A 16,758-nucleotide genomic window follows, 5' to 3' on the forward strand; every position below is an offset into this window, starting at 1 on the left:
GCCGGTCGGGCCAGCCCCTCCGAGGCGCCGTAGAGCGGGAGGGAGGCGGCAGCGCCGAGGTCTGCCGGTCCGCGGGTCCGTGGGTCTGCCCGGCCCCGCCCTGCCCCCTGGGGCGGCTCCGCTCCATGGCCCGCGGCGGCGGCGGCGGCGGCGGCGGCGGCGGCGGCGGCGGCGGCGGCGGCGGCGGGAGGGGGCCCGGGGGCCGCTGACCGGCCGGCGGGAGGCGGCGGGGCCGGGCCATGGGGGACGGAGCTGTCCGCAGCCGCCGGAGCCGGGAACCCAGCCCGAGCCGGAGCGGCGCCCCCTGCTGAGCCCCGAGCACCGGGTGAGAGGGGGGCGCGCGCGGCCCCAGCCCAGGCCCCCGAGATTCCAGCCCCGGCCCCGCAAGGGGCGCCCCCGGCGCGGCCCCGAGATCCCCGCCCAGGACCCGGTGAGAGGCGCAGGCGGCCGGACCCCGGCCTGGCGTTACCCCACCCCACCCCCATCCCTAGGCTCCCCCAGGGCTCCTCCGCCTGCCTCCAGCTAGCCTCCCTTATTGTCCTCGCTCGCCCCAGCCTCGTGGCGCGGGGGGGCGCTCCACTCACGTTTCCCCTTGGCCTGGGCCCCCGCCCCTCATGCACTCCCCCGGTCCATGCCCCCCTACCCCCGCCCCAGGCTCCACACCCACCCGGTCTTTGCTGCCTCCCCCGTCCCGGGTGCCACGTGTTCAGGCCGCTCAGCCTCCTGCCCCGCCCCAACGCACCTCGCAGCCTGGCCGGCAGCCTGACCCAGAACCCCTGCCCCGGAGGGAGGGGTGGGAATGTTTGCACGTGGGTCCGGGTGTTGTGAGCTGCCCGGGAGCCTGTATGTATGGCTGTGTAAGTCCAGGAGCAGCGGCTTTGTTTGTGAGTGTGTGACTCTGTGCATTACTGTTACTGTCGCCCGGGTGTGTCTGTGACTGTATGTAGTTCTCTGTGTGTCTGAGTGTGGGTGACAATAGCTGGGGCCAAGGGTGTCTGTGTGGTTGTGTGACACTGTGTATCTGTGAGGGAGACTCACCCTGCTCCCTGAAGCACGACCAGAAGTGCTTCCAGAAGTGTTGCTGCTCTCTTGGAAGCACAGCTGGAGCTGTGGCCCCAGCGAGACCCTTTCTTGCCTTGCTGATGCTGCGCAGGTCTCCAGGGCCCAAGTGTTCCCACCTCTGGGAATCAGAACCAGCAGTGCCGGGCAGGCCCAGGGAGCTCATCTCAGTCCTTAGGGTCCTAGGGAGTGGTGTCCCCTGCCCCACCCTGTATTTTGACCTCTGGCTCCGGAGGGAAGGGATCCCATAAACATCTTGTCCATATTGGGCCGTCTGGATGCTGAGGGCCACTTCCCTGCCTGCTGGCTTGGCCTGTTTGCCATTGGGACCTGTCTGACCAAACCACTGCCCAGCATGCTCCTGGGAGGACTAAGTGAAGTCATGAGTACAAAGCACTCTTGCATGGTAGGTACCCAGTAAATAGTCTCTCTTCCCCAGACCACGAGTCCTGGGTTGAAGACGCTGCCCTGTGGGGTGTCTGTTCTCTGGGGCACAGGTACACACCTGGGTCTGTAGGTAAACGTGTTTCCGTGTTTAGGCATGAACCAGTGTGATCAGAGACCATGTGTTCGTGGTCCTGGGAATACATGGGGGTGTTTGTGTGGAGTCGTGCAGTAAAAGCATGTACCTGAGTGTGAGGTTGCATGAGGCTGTGCTTGTGTGTGTGTGTGTGTGTGTGTCAGTGAGGATGAGGAATGTAAGCACATGTGGGTTACTAATCAGGCGTATGAAGATATATGAAGTACTCAGGTGTATGAAGAAGTTGCCAGGGACTGTGTCTGTGTGTCTGTTTGCAGGTAGAATGAGTCCATGAGTGTCAAAGAGTGTGAGCAGGTAAGTGTGAGGATGTGGGTCCGTGAGTGTGAGCAGTGGGCAGGAGGTGGGTGGGTAGCCTTGCCCATCCGGCCCTGACCTGCTGGCTCTCTTTCTCTCCTACCTCTGCTCAGGCCAGCAGCCGGATGCCCGGGCCCACTGTGCGGGCCAGCGGCCGCCTGCGGGATGAGCAGACTGCTGGGGGGGACGCTGGAGCGCGTCTGCAAGGCTGTGCTCCTTCTCTGCCTGCTGCACTTCCTCGTGGCCGTCATCCTCTACTTTGACGTCTACGCCCAGCACCTGGCCTTCTTCAGCCGCTTCAGTGCCCGCGGCCCTGCCCGGGCCTTCCACCCAGCTGCCAGCAGCACCACCAACTGCTCTAGGCCCAACGCCACTGGCCCCAGCTCCGGGCTCCCTGAGGCCCCCAGTGCCCGGCCTGGCCCCACGGCTCCCGGCCTGCCACCCTGTCCTGACTCGCCGCCTGGTCTCGGTGAGCCTGCGGGGCAGGGCCTGCCTCTAGGGGTGGGCAGAGGGCCTTACCAGTTCGACTCAGGGAATGGAGTCTTGACTCACGAGGGTGTCAGGGGTCCAGGTCTGTTGTAAGAGGGCTATTCCTGGGGTTCCCTTGCTCACCCCCTGGCTGAGGGAGAGGGCTGGTGTCCCTGAATTCGACAAAGGCCTGATTCCTGCACCACCCTGCCTGCAGTGGGCCGGCTGCTGATCGAGTTCACCTCCTCCATGCCGCTGGAGCGGGTGCAGAGGGAGAATCCAGGCGTGCTCTTGGGCGGCCGCTACACGCCGCCCGACTGCACCCCAGCCCAGACGGTGGCTGTCATCATCCCCTTTCGACACCGGGAGCACCACCTACGCTACTGGCTCCACTATCTGCACCCCATCCTGAGGCGACAGCGGCTGCGCTACGGCATCTATGTCATCAACCAGGTGCGCTGCCTGTGGCCCCCAGGCTGGGCCCTAGCCACCAGCAAACCCACTAGCACCTGTGGGCGTGGGGGCCCGTGTGCTTGTTGGTGCATACGTGGGGTTGGGGCATTTGCCTCTGGTGGTGTGGTTATGTGAACGTGTGTGCAGTGGCACGATGTCAGTGCACACATAGGTTTGTGTGTGCGTGAAGGAGAATGTGTGTGTGGATGTTGGCATGCACACTGGCAGGTGTGTGCATAGCCTCAATGGGGAGGAGCCCCATTGTCTACACTTGGCAGGCCCCTGCCCCTGAGTGTTGGAGGCCTAGGGCACGCTCGTTATGAGGAGAGCAAGAGTTGGACCCTGAAAGAGGGATGAAGTCTGCCTTAGGCCCAGGTGCCTCACAGCTGAGGCCCAGGAGCTTAGCTCGGGCTCTCAGCCCTGCTGTGGGCCTGGCTAGGGCTGGCTGCTGGGGCCCGGAGAGGATCTGACCCAGACCCTCCTTCCCACAGAGAGCTCCCAGGGGGGGACATGGATCCCTGTAGACTCCGGGACGATGGTGTGTGACTGGAGTGGGAGCAGGGGGCGCTGGGAGCACAGAGGAGCTGGTCCAGCCCTGGAGTCAGGAAGCTACGGTTGAGATGAGTCTTGAGGGAGGAACAGGCATCAGCTGGCGGAAGGACTGGAGGAGGCAGGGCCCAGTACGAGAACTGGTCTCATGTGTTCAGGAACTGTTGCTGGGAATGTGGGGTCTAACATGTAGGATGGGTAGCAAAGATGAGGCTGGAGGAGCTGGCAGGGGCCAAATCCAGAAGGGTCTTAGGAGGCGTGTTCAATAGTTGACTTCCTGCCTGAAGGTGCTGGGGCACCCTTGTAAGGCTTTAAGTGAGGAGTAATGTGTACATTTCCTTATCAGAAAGGTCACTTTGATTGCGTGTGGTGAATGGGAGCGAAAGGGGAGACTAGAGGCAGGGTGGCCAGTTGGGAAGAGGCCATGATGTCCAGGAAAGCGATGGTGAACACGCATGAGTCAGGCAGTAGTTGTGGGGACGAAGGGAGAGATGTGACACAAAGTGGGGAGGAAGGAAAGGGAGATGCGAGGACACCCCGAGGTGGTCTGTCTTGGCTGTTTGCCATGTGGATGGCTGCGCCTGTGTGCAAGATGGGAACACAGGAGCTGGGCCCGGTCTGGGGGAGTGTGTGACTCTGAATTCCTTTTGCCTATGACGAGTCTGAGCGCCTGGGGGAAGTATGGGAGGAATGTTTAGCGGGCAGTTGGACAGATGAGTCGACCCAGGAGTGAGGTCCAACGGGGAGAGAGGGATGTGTGAGCCACCAGAATGTCGATGGTCCCTAAAACCCACAAGGTCCATCCTGCCCAGGGAATGTGGGACCTGAAAGGAGAAAACCAGCACGTAAGGGACGCAGCGGGGGGAGAAAGAGGGACCGTCACATAGGCTGCAAAGGTCGGTCAGTAAAGTTCCAGGAGACCTAGGAGAGTGTGGTGTCCCGGGAGCCCAGGAGTAAGTGTATGAAGGAGGCATGGCAGCTGCGTGAGCACTGCCGGGGGAGTAAGGAAGGATGTGGACCAAGAAGCGTCCAGTGGATTTAGCAACAAGGTGGGCCCAGCGAGAGCCGTTTCGGGGGCATGGTGGGGGCGGAAGCAGATTGCAGTGGGTTGAAGAAGGATTCAGATTTGACAAAATGGAAATAGCCAACTGGAGACAACTCGTTAAAAAAAAACCTCTGCCCAGAAGAGAAGGCAAAAGGTAGGGCGGTGGCTAGAGGGAGGTGGCTTTTTGTCAGATGGGAGGGAACTGAGCGTGTGTATGAGCCGTGTGGGAGAAACCTAGGACTTCTGGCTGGCTGGCGAGAGAGGTAGAAAGGAGTGCTGATGGGCAGGGGAAAATGGACAGTCACTCCAAGGGCTGGTGGGAGAGAAGGCACAGGGGAAGGAGGAGGGAGAACGAGTGGGCTGGGCAGTTCAGGGTTCCTGGGGGCAGCTCCCACTGCATCAGGCCCAGGCTGGCTGGTTCCAGAAGGGCCCACTCACACCCCCTGCTCCAGGAGCCTCTGTGGCTCCAGCCTGCAGATTGTGGGTTGGGACAGGGGAGTCCGTGGAATCCTCCCTGCTCTGGCCAGCAGTTGGAGCTTGTGCTTGCCTGGCCAGGCTCCTGGCCTCAAGGAGACCTGGCCCTGCAGCCCCATTTCTCAGGGGACCCCAGGCTCACTGGGCTGTGAGTGCCTGTGGACCCTGCGCTTGTCATTTTGTTAGGGAGATAAGTGAATGTAGCCGGGTCCTGTCCTGGTCTCAGAGGCCTGGGGAGTTGGCTGTGGATCCAAATGAGACAAGGGGACAGGTGGCTGAGGCTCGGTGGCTCAGTCCCCGTGGTTTCTGCCTCTTAGACACTGGTCACTTGGGGCATTCATTGCTCATCTCACTGTGTGACTGCATGCTCAGTAGGGACACCATGTGCTCGGGGCTGCTCATTTCTAGGATCCCCACTGGCACAAAGACGACGCCTGGAACAAAGGAGAGGGCCACAGGGTGTGTTCGAACGAGTGAATGCAATAAGAGCTTTAAGTCACCGTTTAAACAGACGTTGGCATCAGTGAGGCACACAGGAAGGAACGAATAATTATACCGCGTGGGAGGTTTGGTCAGGGAGGCCTCTCCAGACATGAGTTTGACGAGCAGAGAAGGGGAGCATTCCAGGCAAGGGGGAACTGCCAACACCAAGGCCTCAAGGCAAGAAAGAGTCTAGCATGTTCTGGGTGCGCTGAGGAATATAACATAGCTGGGCCTTGAGGAGTGAGGGCAGGGACCAAAGAGGAGACTAGAGCCAAATCATGCGAGTCTGGAAGGCCAGGTCCAGGGTAAGGAGCTGGACTTCATCCTGAGAGTCTGAGGGAGCCCCATGGAGGTGGGCATGGAGTGGGCCCAGGGGGTCCACTTTGGACAGCGGTAAAGTCACAGGCCCAGAGCTGACCTGTCCCCTCCACCAACCCCAGCATGGTGAGGACACCTTCAACCGGGCCAAGCTGCTCAACGTGGGCTTTCTAGAGGCGCTGAAGGAGGACGCCACCTACGACTGCTTCATCTTCAGTGATGTGGACCTGGTCCCCATGGATGACCGCAACCTGTACCGCTGTGGCGACCAGCCACGCCACTTTGCCATTGCCATGGACAAGTTTGGCTTCCGGTGCGGCCTCCCTTCTCAGCTGGACCCAGATCTCCCCACCCGCACCGTCCCCACCTCCCCCACCAGACGCAGGCCCTCGCTCCCAGCCCTGGGCCCCCTTGCTGAGCACACTCTCCCCCCACCCCATCCCTGGTCCTCCATCTGGAATCACCTTGGGCCCCTCACTGATGCCTGCTCTCCCATGCCATAGGCTGCCCTATGCTGGCTACTTTGGAGGCGTGTCGGGCCTGAGTAAAGCCCAGTTCCTGAGAATCAACGGCTTCCCCAACGAGTACTGGGGCTGGGGTGGTGAGGATGACGACATCTTTAACCGGTGAGGAGGGATGGGCGGGGAGTAGCCTGGGTGCGCGAGAGGGTGGGCGCAGTCTGGGCGGGGCTCCTTTCCCTTCCTGGTGCTTGCTCCAGTCCATCTGTCCCCGTCCCCAGGATCTCCCTGACTGGGATGAAGATCTCGCGCCCAGACATCCGCATAGGCCGATACCGCATGATCAAGCACGACCGGGACAAGCATAACGAGCCCAACCCTCAGAGGTGACCCCCAGCACCCCTGACCCCAAGTGCCCCCACCCCTTACTCCCTAGAGGTGACCCCAAGACCCCTGACTCCTAGAGGTGACTCCCAGTACCCTTGATCCCTATTGCCCAACGCCCAGCTCAGCCTCCCCCAGAAGTGTCTCACCCCTGGCCTGATCCCTGGAGGTGACTCAGATTTACAGGCAGGGCTCACATCGTCATTGAGTGGACTGCATTCCCATTGGGGCCCTCACAGACCTCACTTGTGCCGGAGCAGATAGGATGAGAGCTAGCAGGCAGTGGGCACAGCTCCTGGGCTTGGGGACTGCCAAAGGTGGCCTGAGCAGTGTGGGACGGGGAGTGGAAAGACACTGCTGACCCTTCTGAGACTGGAGTAGGCGGCCCCGTCTCTGAGGATGCAGCAACATTTGGAGCCTGGTGCTGGCTGGGAGAAGGGCCCGAGGGCATGTGGAACGTAGACAGGGCTTCCTGACACTGCTCTGGGACTGTCCGGTGCCAAGCCTTGCGGGGGAGGGGGCCTGGAGCAGTCGTAGCCAGTCCCTGCTGGATATACCACGTAAAGTTCATGCTAGGGAGGGAGACAGGCAGTTCCAGCACAGGGTGATCGGGGCAAGGTGCTGTCCTGGCAGAAGAGGAAGTGATGGTGGGAGGCTTCCTGGAGGAGTGATGGTAAACTGGAGTTTGAAAGGAGTTGTTCATTTAACAAACATTTGTCATTGCCTTGGGTACAGCGCTGTATTCACTAGCCTAATGGAGGAGGCCAGTTATGATAAAAGGGAAGGTATTTGTAGGAGCCTGGAATGTGAACGTGCATAGTACATACTGAGAGCCTCTGAAGGCTGGGGGTGACAGCAGAGGGGGTCAGTGCTGAGTGTTCGAGGTCTGAAATCCCAGGTTGAGAGTTTCTCTTTTGTCACAGGGGCACTGGGTAGTCATGGAAGGGCTTTAAGCAGGGAAGGGGCAGGACCAGATTTGGGTTTGGAAGGATCACCCTCTGAGTTGGAAGAAGGCGAAGGGCTGGCGGAGCTGCTGGGAGGAGCAGGAGGGAAGCTGACCAGGCCTGAAGGAATCGACGGGGCTCGGGGGTGTGCTGGGTGTGAGCAGTAGGAACAGTAGGGTGGTTCTGCTGTGAACCCAGGGTGTAAGAGTGGAGAGGTTGGTGGCAGCACTGATGTAGGGTTGATGTTTGGCAGAATCATGAAGCACCGGACGTCCAGGGAGCTGATTAAAAAGCAGTTCAGATAAAAACCATGGTGAGCAGGGAAGGGATGACAGACCGTGAGGAGAGGGCCTTCAGGGCATCTGAGGGAAGGTGCTCAGGTCAGGAGAGGAATCTGAGCTGACCTCGGACTGGGAGGATCAAAACAGATGGGATGAGGGTGGGAGTGGAGCTCTAGAAGCACGTGCCGGGAGTCTTGTCCTGTTTCAGGAATAGCTCGTCTGGGTGCCATCATCAATTAGTGATGTCTGCCTTGAGTGGGGAAGGGGCAAGATAGCCAGACATTTCTGGCTTAAGGAACTCTGTGGGTGATGGTTCCATCTACCTAGTTGCTTTTGCCTCAAAGCTAGGAGTTCTGGATTCTTCTTTCCCTCCCCCTACATGTCCAAGCCATCAGCACGTCATGTCAGTGCTACCCCAAAACATACCTGAGCCCATCACTTGCCCTTTCCTCCTCTGCCTAGTGCAGCCTCTGTCCTCCTGCCTGGACTACTGCAGTGGCCTCTCACTGGTTTCCCTGCATCACCCTTGCTCTTCTATAGTTCATGTCCCCTGTCCTGGCCCTCTCTCCCCCAAACTGGACTAAAAAGCCCTCAGTGTCTTCTCACTCACAGAGGAAAAAACCTGCTTCCTCTGATTTACAGAGCCCTGCCCATACATGCTCTAACCTCCAAGCTAATCCTACACTTTTCCCCTTGGCCCATTAAGCCCTAGCCACTCAGCTGTGCGAGTTCTCATTCCCGGTTTAGGGTCAGTGTGTGCTGTGACCTCTTACTGGAATGCTCTCCCCTGCTGTCGGCTCGATGTCACAGCCTTACCCCTTCCAAGGCAGTCATCTTGGTTTCCCCCTCCTATCTCTCTTAGCACTCTGATGTGTTCCCTGTCTGTTACCTGTCCACCCTAGTGGAATAGACTGCCATGAGAGGAAGGACCGTGCTGTCCAGTTCATGGCTGTGTCCCTGGTGCTTAGAGCAGAGCTTGGCACATGAGACTGCTCAATAAATAGATGGAGAAGGAGTGACTAAACGATGAGGAACAGAGAAGATGGCACAGAAATGATGGGTTTGGGGAGAAAGGATGATGCATCTGATACAGGACACATTGCATCTGAGGTGCCTGTGGGATGCCCCATGTCTGGGTCTGAGGCTTAGAAGGAAGGCCTGAGATGAAAAAGATTTGTGAGGGTGTCACAATTCTGGACTCAAGGGGGTGAGATCTCTGTTTTAAGGGCAGATGGCTCCAGGCAGGTGGAGGGTGGAGGAGGTGGCAAGGAGAACTGAGTCACCCCTGGAAGAAGCCAAGATGGCTTGAGCCTTGGCCCCAGAGATCCCATATTGGAGTTACTGGTTAGCCCTGATCTGGACCCACTTTCATCCTGTCTAGGTTTACCAAGATTCAAAACACGAAGCTGACCATGAAGCGGGACGGCATTGGATCAGTGCGGTACCAGGTCTTGGAAGTGTCTCGGCAACCGCTCTTCACCAATATCACAGTGGACATTGGGCGGCCTCCATCATGGCCCCCTCGGGGCTGACACTAATGGAAAAAGGCTCCCAGTGCCAAAGATTGCCTGCCAGAGGACTGACTGACAGCCTGGCTGGCGGCGGCTCTGTGAGGGATCCCCCAGGACTGAGACTGTGGGATCTGTTTTCTGAGGGTCTTCAGTAGGCCCCCCAGCTGCACCTGGAAGTTTCAGAACCTACTTTGTGGGGGCTTCCATCCTGGGCCGGCCCCTCAAGTGTAGTCCTCTCTGGGGTCAACCCTCCTTCCTGCCCCTCCGTCCCCAGCCCAACCCCCTCACTGTCAGGTTCGGGCCAGCCCCTGCACTGCCTCGCTGAGTGGCCTGGGCTAGGTCACTCTACCTCTCTGTGCCTCAGTTTCCCCCCCTTGAGTCTCCTAGGGCCTGGAAGAGTGGGAGGTATGACTAGGGGGCAGTGTCACTTCCAGGGGGAATTCTCAGATCTGGGGATCCCCCATGCTCCCAGGGGAGGGGAAACCTTTTTCATTCAACATTGTAGGGGCAAACTCTGGGGCGCCCCGTGCTGAGGAGCAGCCCCAGGAGGGGACCAGAGGGCGTGCTGTGTCGCTGCCTGGGATCTTGGGGCTGGGCTTCGAATGGGGGTGGGTGGGGCTTGGGTCAGTCTGGTTCCCGCCTCCCTGTCTCGCAGAGAAGGCAGTAGCCCCAGGGCCGGCTCGTGTTTGTACGTTGCACAGAAACTTGTGTGGGTGCTTTAGTAAAAAATGTGAATGGAGCAGCCCCTTTGTCTGTTTGGGGATGGGGATCTGGGTCCCTGACCCGGACTCTGAGTGGGTTGTGGAAGGGCGCCTAGCCCAACTTATCAGTGTGATCCAGGTTGTCCTGGTTACCCCCCCGCCCCGTCCCGGCCCCTCCAAGGGCAGCCACTCCTTAAGCTTTGCCCGCCCAAAGGGGAAAGGTTTACCCTGCCGCTGCCTCCGGGCCAGAAGAGGCAACGGAGTAATAAACCCAGTGGGCTCAGATTTCTCGGTCCTTTCACCTGCCCCGAAGCCGAAAGGCGCCCAGAGATGAGCCGAAGGTGCTTGGGGTCAGGGCTCTGTGGGTTCGGACTGTAAAACCGCCTACCTCGGCCGTGGGTCGGACTCCCGGCGGGCAGGCGCCGCCTTCCAGACCCGGACTGGGCAGGGGCGGGGCCTGGGTGGCGGCACCGTTTCCCGGGTGACGGCCGCGCGGAAGAGGCGGGGCTAGGGCTCTGGCCCCCACTGCCCGGCTCCTGGGGGCTGTGACCCGGATCCGTGGCCCCTGAGAGTCAGCCAGGAGCGGGGCAGGAGAGACAGCGCCGGAGACCGGCGGCTCTGGACCGGGTAATTCCAGTCGGGACTGGCGGGAGAACAAGGGTGGGGCTTGGGCGCGGCTGGGGGCGTGGCCTCGAGGCCGGGGCGGGGCGGGCGTGGCCCAGCCCTGGCGACCGCGTCTCCCTGTCACCCCGCGCTCTGCTTGCCGTCCGGCTGGTCCGAGCCTCGGGCCGCGCGTCGGGGCGGCGGCGCGGGCAGGCCATGCCCCGGAACTCCCCGTCGCTGTGGGAGCTGGTGGAGGAACACGTTCCGCTCCCGGAGCGGCCCGAAGTGAAGAGGATTCTGGGGGAGACCACAGTGGACCTGAGCCTGGAGCTGCGGACGGAGGTGAGGAGTGGGAAAGTGGGCCACACCCACGCCTGTCCCACGACTCGGGTGATTTCCCCACCTTCTCCGGGCCCCTGTCCCTGCCTGGTAACTTGCGAGATCTTGTTGGATCTCACTGTCCACACAGCACTCTTCCGTTTGACTCCTCCCTGCCCCTCGCTCCCCTGGACCCCGCACTCCCGTCACTTCCCTCCCCAGTCTCAAGGTGTCCCAGCTCTCCTTGCAGGTGATGATGCTACGGTCACTGCTCCGAGAGGCTCGATCCTCCCAAGCCCCTGGCTCCTGCCGCACCCCTGACCCCTCCTCCCTGCTGGCACCGCCGCCCCTGCTAAGAGACCTTGTGCGTCAGGAGCTGCGGCAGCTGCTCCAGGGCCTCCGCCAGAAAGCCAGCTTCGAGGGCAGGTAGGAGCCTCAGACCTGGGGCTGGGCCCCATCCCCAGAGCTCAGATGGGCTAGCCTCGCACCTGACAAGGGGCCAGCGTCGCCTTTACTGTGGTTCCCTGGAAGGGCCTCTGAGATTCTTTCGTGTGCTCCTTCTGCAGGGACCAGACTCAGGCTTGGGTCCAGTATAGCCCCAGGGTCCTGCGCTTTGCCTTGGAGGAGCCCAGGTGTGATTTACCAGAACAGGAGATGTTCCAGATGAGAGCTGGTGAACCCAGGTACAGCGGTGGTGGGAGAGGAGGGATCTGTCCCTGCTTGGCAGAAGACCACAACCAGCTGCTGGGTCCCCCTTGGCTCCATGGAGGAGCTCTAGTCTGGAGCTAGACACTTCTACAGCCACTTGTGGTAGGGATCAGCACATGAGGGCTACAGAAGTCCAGGAGACACCTGCCAAGCCTGGGGGCAGGCAAGGCTTCCTGAAGAAAGTGACTGGTTGGATCTGGTCTTGGCGTATGAGGAACAGATTTCCAGGCAGATGAAAGGGAGAAGAGCTTTGCAAGAAGAGGGAGCACTATATGCAAACATGGATGGGAGGAAAGGAGGCCGTGTCCAGTGGTCAGTTGTTGCTCAGGCTTGGAGAATAGGAGTGAGGGCTGGGGACTGAAGGAGATAACGTGAGCAGGAGAGTGTTCATAATGAATGACAGCAGCTTATTTCTAATTGTCACACAATGCTATGATGGGGTGATGTCCCCGTTTTGCAGATGAGGAAACTAAAGCTCAGAAAGGATAATCGGTTTGCCTAAGATCACACGGAGCAAAGGGTGGCAGAGCCCTTTGCAAGCCCAGCCTCCAGCACTCCTCCTCTTTGCACTGTATTGTGTTCCCTTTGTGAGAAAAGACATAGAATTGTCTAGGAGAAGTGGTATTTGGGTCCTGAAGGCCTGGGGTGAGGCAACATGGGGAGAGTGACGTTGGCTTCATCTGCTAGCAGCAGTCCCAGGGACCTCAGCATCATCAGGGACCAACTGGACGCGTCCAACATTGATCAGGCGGCCGGACACCTGCGGTGAGGGCCCTGAGTGTGTGGAGTGGGGGTGGAGACGGGGAGGAAGGGGCTGCGGGTGGGTCTTGAAGTTCTGGGACGGTGAGAGAGGACAAGGGAGGCAGCACAGCTGGTGGGGAGACCGTGAGAGTAAGGCTGAGAGGCGGAAAGCGCAGGTTGCTGTGGGGTTGGCAAGGTTGCTACCGGGAAGTCGCCAGGTACGGATGCCAGCGGGGGCCATGACCCGAGGATTTTTATCCTGAGGTGGGGGAACCACAGAAGAGTTTTCAGAACCAGAAGCAGAGGAAGGGCTGTGATATGGGAGAGAATGGAGGCAGGAGGAGTCGCAGGCCCAGTGTAGTGGTGCAGAAGAGAGAGTGGTGTCTGCCAGGGGTGTGTGTGCTGTGAGGAAGGAAATCTGGAGCAGCAGAGGCCAAGGTGGGCTGAGAAAGGAGGGCCTGGAGGGGGCTTTTGGGGAGGCTGGAGGTTGGGGCTGGGTGGAAGGCTCAGCTGAGCCCCGATCCCGTGGCACTGGTCTGGCTGCCACACTCCCACGTGTCCCAGGGGCCTCCTGGAGGAGGAGTGTCGCACCTTGGAGAGGGAGCTCCCCATCCTGCAGGTGAGCTGCAGCCCTGCCCCCCCAGCCTTTTTGCTGGGTGTAGACACACCCGCCTCTCGCCTGGTGTATGAGACCTGTGTCCATGTGTGTCTGTGTGCGCATGTGCATGTAAGGTTTGTGAGTCCTGTGTCCATCTCTCATATGTGTACGCTTCTTGTGCATGTGAATCCAGAAGCCCAAGATGCTGGTCGAGCCCTTAAGTCCAAGGGTAGCACTTTTAGATTAACCTGCTGGATTTGCCCCTGGTCTTTTGCCTCCTTCCCCTCCCTAAGTCTGAGTCCAGGTCAGCCACCACGTTGCCAAGCTCAGCTTTCAGGGTGGCTGGTGTGCCCCCTGGGGCTGCCCTAGGTGCTTGGGATGAGGAGCTGCACGGGTTAGTTCCTGGGCCCTGCCCTGGGGATCTTGGCCTCTGCATTCTGCCCTGCCCCACCCCACTCCTGCCGTGAGGCTGGGGCCCTGAGCCAGCTCTCCTTGCAGCACTGCCTGGAAGAGGAGTATATGGGAGCACCCCAGCCCTCCGAGGCAACCCTAGAGCCCACGCTGGCAGGTGAGGCCCCAGAGCACCCAGCCTCCTGCTGCCCGCCCACACTTGTGCCCACCCTGGAAGAGCTGGGTGCTATGTCTTGGATATACCTCCCTTCAGAGCTAAAGGAGCAGAAGGCAGCCATGCAACAGGAGCTGCAGGCACCTCTGAGGCCCTGCTGTGTCTCCCCCAGCCACAGGTAAACCAGGGCAGGTGGACAGCTGGACAGGGTGGGCTAAGGGTCAGGCCACACCCCTCACAGCTCTTCCTTCCTGCTCAGGCAGCAGCCCCTGAGGTCCTCCAGTCAGGGCCTCAGACCCTTGCCTTGCCTCCGTGGGGCCGCCGGAGTTTGGGGCCGGCCTCTCCAGTGCTGCCTGCCTGCTCCTCCTCTGGAGCGCTGCGCTTGCCCGCGGGGCCTGGCCGCCAGCTGCCGCTGGGGACGGAAGCTTCGGTGCAGCCTCAGGGGAAGGCCAGCTTCTACTCCAGTGTCCAGTGCAGTGCCCCAGGCCCCAGCCTGAGGACTGGTCATGAAGTAGGCTTCGGCTTCTGCTGGAACTCGCGCTGTCTGCTGCTGCCACCTCTCAGCTGCTGTGGCCCCGCCGCTTCAGATCCTGTCTTGGATGGGCCTCCGCCAAGACCCTAAGGCTGTCCATCTGTCTGTCTGGCCCTTACCCCGCCCCATTACCAGGTCCCTCGTATCTGGTCCCGACCATCACAGCCTTTGGCCTTTCTCCTCCCAGGCCTCCACAAAGGCCTGCAGGCAGAGGTGTCATCCCAGCTCTGACTCTGGCCCCGGAGGACCCAGACAAAGCACAGCAGCAGCGCAGAGACAGGAATAGAAATTTCATTAAAATCCTAGTGGTGCATGGATGGGCAGGGGTGGGCGGTGCACCGTTATTGCTACAGAGGATTAGAGGCGGCTCTTCGGGGGCTGTCACTGCACAGAGGGCACAGAGGACGGACAGTTGGACACTCCAGGGCTTGAGGGAAGGAGCTGTGGCTCCGGGGGGTGAGGCATGGGGGCTGGGGCCATTTGGCACATGAACGAGGGCAGCCCTGGTGGAGGGAGAGCGGGGGGGTATTGTGTAGGGTCCCCTTGCCCAGGGCTCTGGGCTCAAACCTCCTGCTGAACAGCACCCCACCCCTGCCCCCAGAAACTAGTGCTTCGGGCAGGCTGCTGGGTCAGCGGCCTCTGCTGGCTGGGCCTGACAGCCGGGCTGGAATGAGGTGCAGAGACCCCAGAGGGGCCGAGGGAGGTGCAGGCAGGCCTGGAAGACAGATTGGGCCTAAGGCTAGGAGCAAGGGAGTGTCAACCACAGATAATACAATTTTTACAAAAATAATCACACAGACAAACAGGGCTGGGTGGCACCGCCTTACAAGTAACACTGCACAGTCCCCTAGCCCCTCACTCTGTCCCCAGGTAGGAAGATCCAAATTTGCCTGGGCAGAGGCTGGGGTCTGCTCTGAGGGCAGGAACACTGATCAGGAGGCTGGGGGCCCAAGGAGGGGGACAGTTAGGGGGCCCACCCAGAACCTCAGCTCAGGGCAGAGTATGGGGGCATCAGAGGCTGCGTAAGGCCCCACAGGCCTCTGGGGACCTGGCCCGAGACCCTTCCAATGTGCTTTGGGCACCCCCGGCAACCCTCCCATCACCCACACCCCCCAGCTGCCATCTTGGCATCCAAAGGACCTGTAAACACTGGGGACACGAGCACAAATGACTGGCTAGCAGTGGTAGCCAAGGTGACAGCAGCTGCCCTGGCCAGGGCGTGGCGGGGGGAGACAGAGATGCTGGTCCACTGCCTCCCCAGTCTCTGTGGTGGGAGCACGGGGCAGGGGCAGGGCCCTCCCCCGGCAGCTGTGCTCATATCCGGGAGTCCTGCAGACGGCTGGAGCCATTACTGCCCACCGTGGGGATCTGGGCCTTGTCTGGGTGCAGCGGCTGGACCTCAAGCCCGTCTTCAGGAGAGGGCGGTATGGTGGGGGCATAGCGCCCAGTCCGGTGCTCCAGGAGGGCGGGGCCCCAGTCTCTGCTTGGCTTTGTGGCATTTTTCAAACGCTGCAGGAGAGGTAGGCGTGGGGGGGCAGGGTGTGTCAGAAGGGAGCCCTTAAGCCCCATCCATCCAGCCCTGTCCGTTTCACGGGCTGCCCCCGCCCCCACCCCTCACCTGGAGGAGGGTGTCCCCATCTGTGCGGCAGAGCTGGGACAGGGCGTAGAGTGGGATGCAAATGACGGAGGACAGAGCCATGAGGAAGCCGATGGCCACTGCCCAGCCTGGATACTGGTAGTGGTTGTAGGTGATCGGCCGGTACTGGATCACCGTGAAGATGAGAATGAACTGCAAAGGGGCGGGGGTGAGGGGAGAGGGCGTGAGGCTGGCCTTCCCCACCCAGGCCTCAGGCCTCCGGTCAGCACCCCCTCCCTTTCTCTCTGGTTTCCCAAACTAGAAAGAGGCATTTTGGGGAGGCAGGGGCCCTGTCAATGTGTGGGTTGTGGAAGAAGCAGATGGAACCAGGGGTCCAGGGCATGGTGGGCAGGTAGGCACCATGGAAGGGGAGAGATCTGTCCTCGCCATCATCCTGGACCAGCCAGGGAAGAACTAAGCTGCTGTCACCTTTGGAAGTCAGTTCTGCTCAAAGACACGCAATGGCTCCCTTTTGCCTGTTGAAGCAAGGCCAAATCCTTTCACCACCTCTCCCCGAGACAGCTTATCTTTCTGGCCACGTTACCCTTGTCTCAATGTCTCGGATGCACCCAGCTTTTCCACCTTCTTCATTTATTCTGGAGAATCCTCCTCTGCATCTTCCTCTGTCAAACCCTATGTAAATGCAACCTCCTTCAAGAAGCCTCTCCAGATTTCCTGTCTCCTGCTGAAAGGGCTCTCAATGACATTTTCCATCTGCTAAGCATTGTTTAATGTCTCCAGAGACCTGGGAGCTCCTGGGACTGCATCAGTGCTGGGTCTCCAGTGCACAGCACTGTGCCTGGACCTCTAATCATTCGCTGATTTGAACTGGCTTGTGCAGGGAGGTGGGAGCCATGGGGGAGAGGGGAGGGCGAAGCCCTGCCTGTCTGTGGCTGTGGAGACAGTGACAGATAGCCTGGGGAGGCTCCAGAGGCCACAAATGGTAAGTGTCAGGCGGCAGATGCTCTTGGGAGCTGGGGCACTCTGGAAAGAGATGAGTGAGATGGGAAATAAAGCCTGGGGCCACAGCAGCAAAACAACTAAAGGAAGCAGAAAGATGGGCTGGTGGTCATGGGCCTGCGGGTGTGTGCCAC

At 60.3% G+C, this 16,758-nt stretch overlaps 3 protein-coding genes across 16 annotated transcripts in view; 2 read left to right on the forward strand and 1 right to left on the reverse strand.

Annotated features, from left to right (window-relative positions):
- The first annotated feature begins 177 nt into the window (after positions 1 to 177).
- B4GALT2 (beta-1,4-galactosyltransferase 2) lies at positions 178 to 10,385 on the forward strand. 5 transcript variants are annotated; one of them, XM_058552181.1, is made up of 8 exons: positions 178 to 325; positions 1,154 to 1,465; positions 2,008 to 2,363; positions 2,580 to 2,815; positions 5,807 to 5,997; positions 6,188 to 6,310; positions 6,424 to 6,528; positions 9,133 to 10,385. In XM_058552181.1, exons 3-8 carry the CDS (start codon positions 2,060 to 2,062, stop codon positions 9,281 to 9,283), a joined length of 1,110 nt encoding a protein of 369 aa, XP_058408164.1. In that variant the 5' UTR covers positions 178 to 325; positions 1,154 to 1,465; positions 2,008 to 2,059; the 3' UTR covers positions 9,284 to 10,385. The 5 variants fall into 5 exon arrangements, with proteins under 5 accessions (XP_058408164.1, XP_058408165.1, XP_058408166.1 ...); XM_058552183.1 differs by lacking the exons at positions 178 to 325; positions 1,154 to 1,465 and adding exons at positions 337 to 430; positions 1,858 to 1,894; XM_058552179.1 differs by lacking the exon at positions 178 to 325 and adding an exon at positions 1,858 to 1,894 and having other exon boundaries at positions 438 to 1,465.
- Positions 10,386 to 10,748: 363 nt separating this feature from the next.
- On the forward strand, positions 10,749 to 14,325 carry CCDC24 (coiled-coil domain containing 24). Of its 5 annotated transcripts, none has more exons than XM_058552193.1 (8): positions 10,749 to 10,908; positions 11,135 to 11,310; positions 11,451 to 11,567; positions 12,280 to 12,357; positions 12,898 to 12,952; positions 13,430 to 13,499; positions 13,596 to 13,674; positions 13,756 to 14,325. In XM_058552193.1, the coding sequence occupies exons 1-8, from the start codon at positions 10,783 to 10,785 to the stop codon at positions 13,991 to 13,993; spliced, it is 939 nt and encodes a 312-aa protein (XP_058408176.1). In that variant the 5' UTR covers positions 10,749 to 10,782; the 3' UTR covers positions 13,994 to 14,325. The 5 variants fall into 5 exon arrangements, with proteins under 5 accessions (XP_058408176.1, XP_058408177.1, XP_058408174.1 ...); XM_058552194.1 differs by having other exon boundaries at positions 12,283 to 12,357; XM_058552191.1 differs by having other exon boundaries at positions 13,430 to 13,674.
- Positions 14,326 to 14,358: 33 nt separating this feature from the next.
- The window catches only part of SLC6A9 (solute carrier family 6 member 9), a 32,363-nt gene continuing 29,963 nt past the window's right edge, over positions 14,359 to 16,758 (reverse strand). For 3 of the 6 annotated variants that reach the window (XM_058552189.1, XM_058552190.1, XM_058552185.1), the window contains 2 exons: positions 15,647 to 15,817; positions 14,359 to 15,537 (listed from right to left, as the gene is read on the reverse strand). In XM_058552189.1, the coding sequence (XP_058408172.1) occupies positions 15,343 to 15,537; positions 15,647 to 15,817 (366 nt within the window). In that variant the 3' untranslated portion in view covers positions 14,359 to 15,342. Of the gene's footprint in view, positions 15,538 to 15,646; positions 15,818 to 16,093; positions 16,141 to 16,758 lie in introns of those variants that run through there. The other 3 variants (XM_058552186.1, XM_058552184.1, XM_058552188.1) reach the window with 3 other exon arrangements.

Source organism: Diceros bicornis, chromosome 13, assembly GCF_020826845.1.
Source record: "Diceros bicornis minor isolate mBicDic1 chromosome 13, mDicBic1.mat.cur, whole genome shotgun sequence".
In the NCBI taxonomy this organism is placed as follows: domain Eukaryota; kingdom Metazoa; phylum Chordata; class Mammalia; order Perissodactyla; family Rhinocerotidae; genus Diceros; species Diceros bicornis.

Bases quoted from the DNA above. Each gene is read 5' to 3' on its own strand.
- B4GALT2 (XM_058552181.1), top strand. From the start codon at position 2,060: ATGAGCAGACTGCTGGGGGGGACGCTGGAGCGCGTCTGCAAGGCTGTG. The intron at 2,364-2,579 runs GTGAGCCTGCGG...CCCTGCCTGCAG, and splicing joins TGACTCGCCGCCTGGTCTCG to TGGGCCGGCTGCTGATCGAG. The intron at 2,816-5,806 runs GTGCGCTGCCTG...CACCAACCCCAG, and splicing joins GCATCTATGTCATCAACCAG to CATGGTGAGGACACCTTCAA.
- CCDC24 (XM_058552191.1), top strand. From the start codon at position 10,783: ATGCCCCGGAACTCCCCGTCGCTGTGGGAGCTGGTGGAGGAACACGTT. The intron at 10,909-11,134 runs GTGAGGAGTGGG...CTCTCCTTGCAG, and splicing joins GCCTGGAGCTGCGGACGGAG to GTGATGATGCTACGGTCACT. The intron at 12,953-13,429 runs GTGAGCTGCAGC...CTCTCCTTGCAG, and splicing joins GGGAGCTCCCCATCCTGCAG to CACTGCCTGGAAGAGGAGTA.